Genomic DNA, 12,505 nt, shown 5'->3' on the forward strand with positions numbered 1-12,505 from the left:
CTTGGTAGCCATTGCTTTGATTATGCTTTTTCTTCAGGATCTTACTAGTAAATCCATGTTTCATCTCCTATTACAATTTTTCAAAGAAATGCTTCAAGATCTTTATCCTACTTGTTTAAAATTTCCATTTAAAGCCCTACTCTGTCTATAGCTGAGCTGGTTCCAACAGTTTTGGCACCCATCAAGCAAGTTGAGAATTTGGTCGACTTTGATTTTTCTCTCAGAATTGTGTAAGCTGTGTCATTTGAGATATCTGTGGTGTTGGCTATTGTTTCTGCTGTTGATCCTCATTTCTCTTCATTTAGGGCATGTACAAGTTTAATTTTTGATGTGGATGATCTGCCACTGTTGTCTTCATCTTCAACTTCATCTTGTAAACTGTTGGTTTCTTTTGAGCATTGTCCCCATAAACTTCTTGTAAAGCATCAGTAAATTCACTATTCCTGAACCCAGGTACTGGTTCGAGTCCCTGCTGCTTCACTACCAATCTGGCTCTCTGCTGTAGCCTGGGAAAGCAGTGGAAGATGGGCCAAGTCCCTGGGCCTTTGCACCCATGTGGGAGACCCAGAAGGGACTCCTGGCTCCTGGCTTTGGATCAGCACAGCTCTAGCCATTTGCAGCCATCTGGAGAGTGGACCAGCGGATGGAAGGCCTCTCTCTCTCTCTCTCTTTCTCTGCCTCTGCCTCTCTGTACCTCTGCCTTTAAAATAAATAAGTAAATAAATCTTAAAAAAAAAAAAAGAAAGGATATCTTAGAGAAGACATAGAGTTATAAATCATAATGGAAATCATGAAAACCATAATGGAAATACTGGTCAGTTTGACTACATTAAAACAAAACACTCTGTACCACAAGAAAAAAAGGAAAAATGAAAAATAGACTTGATTAAGAAAAACAATTTGAAATGTAAATAATAATTAACAAAGGACTTTAATAAAAAATCTAGAAACTTTCAGTATTAAACTGCATTTAAAATAAATGCACAAGTATAGCTATCCATATTCTTAAATCTTTAAAACAAGATACTGAGGGGCCGGTGCTGTGGTGCAGTGGGTTAACACCCTGGCCTGAAGCACCAGCATCCCATATGGGCGCTGGTTTGAGACCCAGCAGCTCCACTTCCAATCCAGCTTTCCATGATGGTCTGGGAAAGCAGTACAAGATGGCCCAAGTCCTTGGGCTCCTGCACCGCGTGGGAGAGCCGGAAGAAGTTCCTGGCTCCTGGCTTCAGACTGGCACAGCTCTGGCCATTGCAGCCAATTGGGGAGTGAACCATCTGATGGAAGACCTCTCTCTCTCTGTCTGCCTCTCCTCTCTCTGTGTAACTCTGAATTTCAAATAAATAAATAAATCTTTTAAAAAAAGATACTGAATACAAAAGTAAATGCTGTATATTGTGTGATATGCCATTTATATATAAAAGTGAAACTTAACTAGCAAAATACAACAAATAAAATAATTAATGCCTAAATAACCTCCATCTTTCAAGAGCTTCAACACCATATTCCCCTTCTTACCTTTCATAGTCTTGTCTAGCTCTTCAACATTTAACATATTATGTAGTAAGTGATTTATATGCTAACATCATCTGTCTTTGCATGTGGTCTGTTTTTCATAACATTTTAATTAAGTTAATGTTAGTTTTAATATGTAGTTCTATTCCTCCATCTTTCAGTAAAGTGAAGGCTATGGAGTTGAGATTTTACAGTTACTAACTTCCTTGTCTTGACTGTCGAGGAACAGTTTCCTTTTTTGTTTTTGTTTTTTCATTTTTTTCATACTATTTGTTGAAGTCTTTACTTAACATAGAGTTAATCATATGTGTATAAAATCAATTGAAAATAGATCTCAGTAAAAAATAAGAGTGGGAATAAAAGAGGGAGGAGGAAGTTTGAATAAGCTTCTTATTCCAGTCTCTCTTTCCCCACCCTCAGGAACTTCTAAGATGTATGCTCTGGCCACTGCTCCAGGGTGGGGCAAGAGTCCAGGGTGACACCCAAGTTGGGCAAAAACACTAAATTTTTTTTAAAAAGATACGCAGTTTGGCCGGCGCCATGGCTCACTAGGCTAATCCTCCGCCTGTGGTGCCGGTACCCCGGGTTCTAGCCCCGGTTGGGGCTCCGGATTCTGTCCTGGTTGTCCCTCTTCCAGGCCAGCTCTCTGCTGTGGCCCGGGAGTGCAGTGGAGGATGGCCCAAGTGCTTGGGCCCTGCACCCGCATGGGAGACCAGGAGGAAGCACCTGGCTCCTGGCTTTGGATCGGCGCAATGCACCGGCCATGGCGGCCATTTGGGAGGTAAACCAACAGAAGGAAGACCTTTCTCTTTGTCTCTCTCACTAACTCTGCCTGTCAAAAAAAAAAAAAAGATACACAGTTAATGTTTGTAATTCAGTCAGTAAAAAAAAAACTTAAAAGTCTAGGGACAGTCATTGGCAGAAATTACAATGAGAGCACTTCAAAAAGTGTATGGAAAATGCAGTTAAAAGATGTTAGTTTTGGTGCTAAAATATTTTAAATCCTTGCAGAGTTTTTTTTAAAGATAGGCTTATTTATTTATTTATTTACTCATTTATTTATTTATTTGAAAGGCAGAATTAGAGAGAGGTTCATCCTCCAAATGGCTGCCATGGAGTTTATCTGGGTCTCCCAATTGGGTGCAAGGGCCCATGCACTTGGGCCATCTTCTGCTGCTTTCTCATGCACTTTAGCAGGGAGCTGGATCAGAAGTGGAACAGCTAGGACTTCAACTGGCACCCATAAAGGATGCCAGCATCACAGACAGTGGCTTTACCTGCTATACCACAACACGAGGCCTCACATAGTTTTTTCTTAATACATGTTTTCCATGAACTTTATGAAGACTCCTTGTATAATGAATAACTGCTTTATGTAAGATACCTAATTAGGTGGTAGTTAGAAATATAAAAAGCTTAAGAACTCATACTTCTTCACTCCCCAGTTGGCCCTAACAGCCAATGCTGGGTCAGGCCGAAGCCATGAGCTTCATCTGGGTCTACCGTATGATGGCAGAGGCCCATCTGCTGCTGCTTTTCCCAAGCCATTAGCAGGAACTGGATCCAAAGTGGAGCAGCTGGGACATAAACTGGCACCCAGTTGGGATGCCAGGAGCTGCAGCTTTAAATCCACTAAGCCATGACACAGCCCCGTGAACTTAAATTTTAACTGTTTATTTGCAACTTCTTTTTTTAGGTTTTCTCACTGTCTTGTAGAGAGCTTAATAATAGGCTTTTAAAAATTTGTGGACCTAATGGAAACAAACCTTAAATTAAGGAAATTAAGAATTGAGCCTTTGGGGCCGGCGCTGTAGCAGAAGCCCCTGGCTCCTGGCTTTGGATCAGCCCAGCACTGGCTGCTGAGGCCATTTGGGGAGTGAGCCAATGGACAGAAGACCTCTCTCTGTCTCTCCCTCTCTTTGTCTGTAACTCTGCCTCTGAAATAAATAAATAAAATCTTAAAAAAAAAATTGGAGCCATAAGATACTCCATAACCTTCGTAAGAAGCATAAACTTCTTAATGGCTTTTAGATTATGCTAAACACAGCAGGTAAACGTTTAGTGAAATGATTTTTAAGATAATCCTAAATAAAAACACCTCTTTTACAAAAACAACTATAGAAACATTATAAACAAAATTTGTAGGAAAATGAATTTTGATATAATATAAATTACTGCAATGCATGTTTAAACTAGGCTACTTTCAATTGAATATTAGTGTACTGAATGCAGATATTACATTCAGGTTTTCTTCACTGTTATTTACTTGAATATTTGTGCTTTGACAGCATTGTTTTCAGCTTAGGTTAAACTTGTTTTGAATTTTTTTCATTTTATTAGGTATCGTATTGAAGGGATAATTCCAGAATCAACAACTAAACTATCTGATTTCCTCTACCAACCTGGAAACAGAGTTACATGGGATAAATCATTGAAAGTGTACAATATGGTACACAGGATAGATTCGGTAATACATTGTTTAACATTATTCTTTTACTGTATTGATATATTTTTAGTTTTATATCTTAGTGTGTTGAGTTTATTAAAACTATATTATATAGACAGTTAAGTATTTTGTGGATTCAACTTGAGTTGAACTCTTTATAAAAAGTCTTAGAACTTCCCTCTTTATGCATCAAGGTTTCAATTCCAATTAGCTTTATTCTGTTTGTAAATGCATAGCGCATTCTGAATCTGGTAAGCTGTCATACTGTCCCACCTTTTGTTAGGAGAGAATGAACTCCCAGGTGTGGAAAACAAATATTAAGCATGCCTTGTTGATGGGAAATTAGTAGATTTATCTTAGTCATTTTACATTAAAAAATGGGAACAACACAGACACAAATGTAGGGACTTTAAAACAAACAATAGGGCCAGCGCTGCGGCTCCATAGGCTAAACCTCTGCCTGAGGCGCCGCCACACCGGATTCTGTCCCGGTTGCCCCTCTTCCAGTCCAGCTCTCTGCTGTGCCCCCAGGAGTGCAGTGGAGGATGGCCCAAGTCCTTGGGCCCTACACCCACATGGGAGACCAGGAGAAGCACCTGGTTCCTGGTTTCGGATCAGCGCTGCGCACCGGCTGCAGTGGCCATTGGGGGGTGAACCAACGGAAAAAAAAGGAAGACTTTTCTCTCTCTCTCACTGTCCACTCTGCCTGTCAAAATAAATAAATAAATAAATAAATAAAGCATTTAAGATTCAGGAAAAAATAAAAAGCCAGAAAATAATGTATAGAAAGTTGTGGTTTATGTACATTTTCAAATATATTATCTCAGTTAAATCAACGTGAAGAGAGAAAATAAAACAAGAAAAGAAAATATAGGTAATTGGAATAGAAAGTTGAAGACATGTAAGAAAAAGGAAGACAGAGTGAGGGAGGCAAGTAAGGTTTAGAAAAGGAGAGAAGATCAACATGGAGTGAGGATGGAGGGAAAGTGCAGGAGACCACAGTGAGTGAAATGAGAGAGGAGAAAACACACATGATAAAAAGAGACAGAAATACAGAAAAGAAAGTAGGGTAGGGGCTTCTGAAATTGGTAAAGTACACTATTGATCTTTCATCCATGGAGGCTGCTAGAAAAATAACTACCTGGAAGAGGTGATCATTCTCTTGTAATATTTTAAAATTTATTCTCCATGTGTCATTTTTTTGTATTTTTTCCCTCTTACAAATTTTTTTGGTGGGAGAATCCTGACCTTGTTCCTGACCAGTCCCAGACAGATGTTTGTTGTTTTGACTAATTAGTTCATTCCATAAATACATTTGAGCTCCAACTGTGAACTATGAACTGTTTCAAACCCCAGGGATGTATAAGGGAACAGGGAAGAGCCTAAATTCTGGTCAGATGTAATAGACAAGTAGACACTTTTTAAAAAATAGCAGATAGACGGCCGGCGCCGTGGCTCACTAGGCTAATCCTCCGCCTTGCGGCGCCGGCACACCGGGTTCTAGTCCCGGTCGGGGCACTGGATTCTGTCCCGGTTGCCCCTCTTCCAGGCCAGCTCTCTGCTGTGGCCAGGGAGTGCAGTGGAGGATGGCCCAAGTACTTGGGCCCTGCAACCCATGGGAGACCAGGAGAAGCACCTGGCTCCTGCCATCGGATCAGCATGGTGCACCGGCCCCAGCGGCCATTGGAGGGTGAACCAACGGCAAAAAAAAAAAAAAAAAAAAAAAAGGAAGGCCTTTCTCTCTGTCTCTCACTGTCCACTCTACCTGCCAAAAAAAAAAAAAAATAGCAGATAGATTCATAGGTATTATGAAGGCTGTGATAGGTAAGAATTCGTATTTGGAAGGATAATATTCATGTAAAGTCAATGAATGGAGAGTCTAACCAGCGAAAGCCTCTGTGAATGTGAGATAAATAAGTTGAAACCTGAATAACATAATGAAGGTGAGGGAGGCACACATGCAAAGATCCAGGAGAGAGTAGAGGAGGATTACCACCTCTGGTATTAAGGGCGTGGACAACCATATAACACCTGATGCTGGATAAATGAGATGGACAGCAGTTCATTAGTCACTGATCATAGGCCTGCAGAGGAGAACACACAATGCCACACAGAGCCACAGGAGAACAGAGTGAATATGCAGGGGCTGCAGGATGCAGGCTTTCTAGTGTCACAAGACTCCTGGTTCCCATAGGAGGATGTAATAGACCTTTCTGGATAATTCTGCAGGCCAACAGGGAACTGTGAAAGCCATTCAATAAGGATGCATAGATTGTGCTGGGTTGTTTGGGTAGGTGATCTTAGCTACAGGAAAAGAGCAACCGAGAACTTGAAGTTGGCGCTTCACAACCCTCCCAGTTTCACCAGATATCAAACAGCAGATGATGATGGTCTTTAATTTTAGGCATTGCACCACGATGTAGTAAATCAATGTGTTTTTCAGAATAAATTACCTGACCAATGTGAAGTGGAAATGGTATTGTGCTGGTAATCAGGAAACCTGGGCTCTCGTTCTGCCCCATACTCTAGTTGTGATCACAGTTTTATCTGTTAGGTGCCGATTTCTCCATGTAAAAACTCAAAGAGTAGTTGATCTCAAGGTTGCTTTCTGAATTCTACACTCATAATTATAGATCTAAATGTTCTTTCTTTTTTTTTTTTTTTTTTTTTTTTTTTTTGACAGGCAGAGTGGACAGAGAGAGAGACAGAGAGAAAGGTCTTCCTTTTTTTTTTTTTTTTTTTTTTTTTTTTTTTTTTGACAGGCAGAGTGGACAGTGAGAGAGAGAGACAGAGAGAAAGGTCTTCCTTTGCCGTTGGTTCACCCTCCAATGGCCACCGCGGCCGGCGCGCTGCGGCCGGCGCACCGCGCTGATCCGATGGCAGGAGCCAGGAGCCGGGTGCTTTTCCTGGTCTCCCATGGGGTGCAGGGCCCAAGCACCTGGGCCATCCTCCACTGCACTCCCTGGCCACAGCAGAGGGCTGGCCTGGAAGAAGGGCAACCGGGACAGAATCCGGCGCCCCGACCGGGACTAGAACCCGGTGTGCCGGCGCCGCTAGGCGGAGGATTAGCCTAGTGAGCCGCGGCGCCGGCCAAGGTCTTCCTTTTTTTGCCGTTGGTTCACCCTCCAGTGGCCACCGAGGCCGGCGCGCTGCGGCCGGCACACCGCGCTGATCCGATGGCAGGAGCCAGGTACTTCTCCTGGTCTCCCATGGGGTGCAGGGCCCAAGCACTTGGGCCATCCTCCACTGCACTCCCTGGCCACAGCAGAGAGCTGGCCTGGAAGAGGGGCACCGGGACAGAACCGGCGCCCCGACCGGGACTAGAACCCGGTGTGCCGGCGCCGCAAGGCGGAGGATTAGCCTAGTGAGCCGCGGCGCCGGCCTGAATGTTCTTTCAACACTGCAAATTCAAGCGGATTTGGTAATGTCTTAAACTTCAAAATGCTGCTTTTTCCAAATAAAGAGCAACCTTGTGCAATGAAATCCTTTGGAAACAATCAAAGCATAGATGTTAATTAGTTACTGCAATCTTTATGGTTTGATTTGTTACAGGACACATTCATATGTCACACCATTACACAAAGTTTTGCTATGGGCTCAATTTCCCCCCGAGACTTTATCGACCTAGTATACATCAAGCACTACGAAGGGAATATGGACATTATCAGTTGTAAGTTGAAACATTTTGTCCACATTTTGGAATTACTGTGAGTCATTAATAAATTTTCCCCTAAATTTTAGCTATAGTTTAGAAAAATTATATTTTCAATTATTTTATTTTTCTTATTTATTCAGTGGGACCAACAAGTATGTGTATGCTTTAGATAACCCTGATATTTTACCCAATTCTAGAGGTGCCATTTATATAATAATCCATAATTATGGCCTCTCCTGGACTTCTGCAGCATATATTCTGCTCTACTGGGAATCTATAGATACTTATAGGCTAAAACTTCAAGGTGTACATTTTTTTAATTGTAAGACATCAAATTAATTAGGGGATATATGATGTATTTCAATTTCTTAGAATGGGCCTATCTGCTAAATGATTAGGCTATTTAAACAATTTCCACTATATAGGATTTTACATAAATATGCGTATATGTATTTTAGAAACTTGAAGTTTTGATATAACCCTAGCTGCCTCCCCTCAAATGTATTTGTCTGTAAAATAAAAATGTGTAACTATTTCTTAACTTGTGTCATTGGCTCAAAATATACCACTTCACATGATAAGAATCTTTGGACTCTGATAACTTGAGATAACTCATGACAAAGGGACTTTGTAAAAACATTGGCATAAAGCTATTTTTCCTCTATAATTTAATTTAACCTTACCACCCCTATTTGAATAGTTTCTCCTACTGTAAACTACTTGGAGATAGGGACGATTAAGTTTTGTTAATTACTTCCTAGCAAGATTTCAGTTCCTCTGCAATGGCTGTACTACTCGTCAGTTTCAGACTCCAGGTTGAGTCACAGCACTCACTCAAACCCATGTATGTTTAGTTGTCTCAATTTTAAAGTAAGGCCAAAAAAAACATTCACTGCTGACAACACAAAATACTGTTTCTGAATCATAGATCTATTATTATCCATATATTGAAGGCAACCTATTTCTGTCTCATTATTAGCAGCCAAAGGGAAGCTAAAAAAGAAACACAGAGGTTAAAAGCAACAACTAGAGACAGAATCAGTCATTTAGTACACAGATCACTAGTGAATTTGCTGTAAGGAATTTCCATTGAATGAATAGTCAATGAGTATTCATAGTTTTCTTATTAATGTTTCTTTTTTTTAGCTGACTCTGCACCTTGGTTGAGCTATGTATTTTACATACATTATCTCACTAATGAGTAAACTAAAATTAACAGAAATAAGACAGTTAAGAAATTAAGTTGCATAGCTGATGAGCAGCTGAACCATAAGTAAAACTCAGATCTTTCTGTTTTTCCACAGTAGTGCTACCTACTATACCATATGCCTCAGTGAAGACCCATAGCTGTCTACAAGAATACAACAGAGCTGGCTTTTTTTTTTTTTTTTTTTTTTTTGAAAATCAGAGTTTCAGAGAGAGATCCACCATCCACTGGTTCAATACTTAAGTGGCTGCAATGGCCAGGGCTGAGCCAGGCCAATGCCAGGAGCTTCTACCAGCCTCCCACATAGGTGTCAGGGGCCCAAACAGTTGGGCCAATCTCTGTTGCTTTTCTCAGGCCATTAGCAGGGAACTGCATCAAAAGTGGAGCATCCAGGATACAAACCAGCACCTTTATGGCATGCTGGTGATGCAGGTAGCAGCTCTACTTACCATGCCACAATGTCGGCCCCTACAACAGATTTTTTAAAAAGACAAGATAATCTCCATATATTAAACATTAACATATAATATTTTAATATCACTCTGGCAGTACCTTTATGCCAACATAAAAGACTTGGTAAGAATGATACAGGTCATAAAGATGGAAAATTCATTTAGCCACATTATTCTAAGCAAATGGTTCAAATTTTATTTCCCACAGAACTGATTGTTAATATAATACAGAAAAATCCATTTTCTCTGACAACAGCAGGATTCAGTTACCCAAATATACTGATACTTTAAAAAAAAGTTTTGAAAGTATATATATCATAATTTAATTACATTCAAATTACCACTTTCTGCATTCACATACAATCAGTATATACTATGTTCTGAAATTTCTAAAACAAATGTATTAGTTTTTTGTTTAGCTAGAGGAATTTGGCAGAAGGCTTTTTTATTTATTTTATTTATTAGAGAGAGAGTTCCCATTTGCTGGTTCACTCCTCAAATGCCAGCAATGGAAGCCAGGAGCCAGGAACTCACTCCAGGTCTTTCACATGAGTGGCAGAGATGAGTTACCTGAATGAGTTACTGTCTCCCAGGGTCTGCATTAGCAGGAAGCAAGAGTTAGGGTCAGGGATTGAACCAAACTACTTCAGTTTGGGATGTGAGAATCTTAACAGCCATGCCCAATACCCACCCCAGAAGGAGACATTTTAAATTATTTTTATTGACAGATACCTAATCACTTAATACTTTACTTAAAATTAACATAAACTGGCATTGGGGCACAGTGGGTTAAGCCATCGCATGCAACACTGGCATCCGGTAAGAGCTCCAGGTCCAGTCCCACCTGCTCCACTTCTGATCCAGTGATCCAGTCCTGGGAAGGCAGTGGGAGAAGGTCTAAGTGCTTGGGTCCCTGCCACCCACATGGGAGAACAGATGGAGATCCTGGTTCCTGGCTTTGGCCTGGACCTCATCTGGCCATTGTAACCATTTGGGGAGTGAATTGGTGAATCAAAGATCACTGTCTCTTTCTCTGTAACTCTGCCTTTCAAATAAATAAATATTTGAAAATAAATAAATAAATATTTGAAATGTTTTTTAAAAAATTAACAAGAAAAAAAAAATTGTGAGCCCATAGCTCACATAGTCTTTTTCTTTGTGATTTCTTCTTTGGCTTCAAATCTCAGAAGATAATTGATACTTTTAACATTTTTTTTTTCCTGGAAACAAAAGTGACAGAAATTTTGGATGTACTAGCAGGAAAGTTTGAGAGGACGATAATGCTCATGGGTTGGCTTTTCTCAATTTTGGTTTATGTGCACATTCCGACTCATGTGTACAAACACACACATACGTGTAAAACCAGTGGTAATGCTGAGAACTAAGACAAAAATCTATATACTTTTTGAAAAGATATCCCTCAAAATACTTTTTAATCTTTGTGGAATAGGTTTCATTTTCACTTCTTTTAATTATGTAGCTAAAAGTGTGGATTTTCCAGAATATCCTCCAACTTCAAATTATATTCGTGGTTATAACCATCCTTGTGGCTATGTGTGTTCACCTCTGAAAGAGTAAGTGTGACTTGCATTTATTTACTTTAACAGGTTTTTTTTTTACTTAGTTCAAGATTCCTAGCTCATCAGTAAAAAATATGTCAGTATATTCTGTTCAGAAATAGAAAGCTAAATATGAATTTTAAAATAACTCTTGAACTAACCCTGTGAAGTAAGTAGTATTGCTGTGCTCAATTTGCAGAAAAGAAAGTAGAGTCCAGAGAGATTAAGTAACTTTCACAAGGTTATACATAGCTCAGTTTCAAGCCAAGGCTTATTCCTGAGTTCACGCTTTTAATCAGTACACCCATTTTGTTTAACTGTGGATGCATATTACTAATAAAAGGAGACAGCATTCAATGTCATATCTATTCCTAGTTTTCATTTGCTAAATATAAGAACTGAGAAACGTATTCATATAAGTAGTTTATAGCACTGTCAATCAGTGGATTAAAATCCTTCTAAATTGTATACCATAAATCATACAGTGACCTATCATCACAAATATTTTTAATGACCTGCCTGCTAATAACACAATTAGATCCTTAAATGTTTTTGAAAAAAAGGAATTGACATGACTTGGGAAAGGATTTATTACCCAGTCATTATTCATTTTCTTTTTCAACAAACTTACAATAGCATCTGAAAGCTTTGTATATGCCAGGGTAAAACACTGTAGTACATTCAATATTACTTTGTGTGGACAACTGTGCCATTATTCTGTAAAGTAAGAGAAGGGTGATTGTGAACAGGCTGATGGGGGGAAAGCCTACATCTCAGAGCCATTTTCTCAGATAGGGTTGAGGAAAAATGCATATGGAAGTTAGGGATTTGAAAATTCATTCCTTTAAAGGTATTTATCCTCCAAAACCCCAGCTTAAAGATCACTGGGTTTGAATATAAAATATTGGTCTTTTTAGAGGAAAATTCGCAAATAACATGTCAAAATGTTAAACGTAATAACCTTTCACCTAGACATTCTAAGTATAAAAGTGCAAAGAGATACATTACCAAGATTTGGTTTCGCAGTTTCATTTATAGTAACAAAATATGGAACAACCTGAATGATAGTAAAAGAACTATTATTGAGTATGAAATGCTATATGTGGTTCTGAAAAACAAGCAGATCCGTATGAATAAACAGAAGGAAGTACATGACAGTCTTTTAAGAAGAAAATGAAACTGGTTGCAGGAAAATGAACATACCTTTTTTTTTTTTTTTTTTTTTTTTTGACAGGCAGAGTGGATAGTGAGAGAGACAGAGAGAAAGGTCTTCCTTTTGCCATTGGTTCACCCTCCAATGGCCGCCACAGCTGGCACACCGCGCTGATCCGAAGGCAGGAGCCAGGTGCTTCTCCTGGTCTCCCATGGGGTGCAGGGCCCAAGCACTTGGGCCATCCTCCACTGCACTCCCTGGCCACAGCAGAGAGCTGGCCTGGAAGAGGGGCAACCGGGACAGAATCCGGCGCCCCGACCAGGACTAGAACCCGGTGTGCTGGCGCCGCTAGGTAGAGGATTAGCCTATTAAGCCGTGGCGCCGGCCCATACCTCATTTTCCAACAACAAAAAATAACTGTGTATGTAGAGTCCATATACATATATGTACACAGGGATACTATCTTTGCATGATATATCCATAGACAACCATCTGAAAAGAAACAGTTAAAACTGTAA

At 40.0% G+C, this 12,505-nt stretch overlaps 1 protein-coding gene across 8 annotated transcripts in view; it reads left to right on the forward strand.

Annotated features, from left to right (window-relative positions):
- Positions 1-12,505, forward strand: part of STARD6 (StAR related lipid transfer domain containing 6) — a 58,397-nt gene that overhangs the window by 14,174 nt on the left and 31,718 nt on the right. For 6 of the 8 annotated variants that reach the window (XM_089305124.1, XM_089305125.1, XM_089305126.1 and 3 more), the window contains 3 exons: positions 3,856-3,982; positions 7,514-7,631; positions 10,756-10,849. In XM_089305124.1, the coding sequence (XP_089161250.1) occupies positions 3,962-3,982; positions 7,514-7,631; positions 10,756-10,849 (233 nt within the window). In that variant the 5' untranslated portion in view covers positions 3,856-3,961. The remainder of the gene's footprint in view (positions 1-3,855; positions 3,983-7,513; positions 7,632-10,755; positions 10,850-12,505) is intronic. The other 2 variants (XM_089305127.1, XM_089305128.1) reach the window with 2 other exon arrangements.

This window comes from Oryctolagus cuniculus, chromosome 10, assembly GCF_051225735.1.
Source record: "Oryctolagus cuniculus isolate XC-2025 breed Fujian yellow rabbit chromosome 10, ASM5122573v1, whole genome shotgun sequence".
Classification (NCBI taxonomy): Eukaryota; Metazoa; Chordata; class Mammalia; order Lagomorpha; family Leporidae; genus Oryctolagus; species Oryctolagus cuniculus.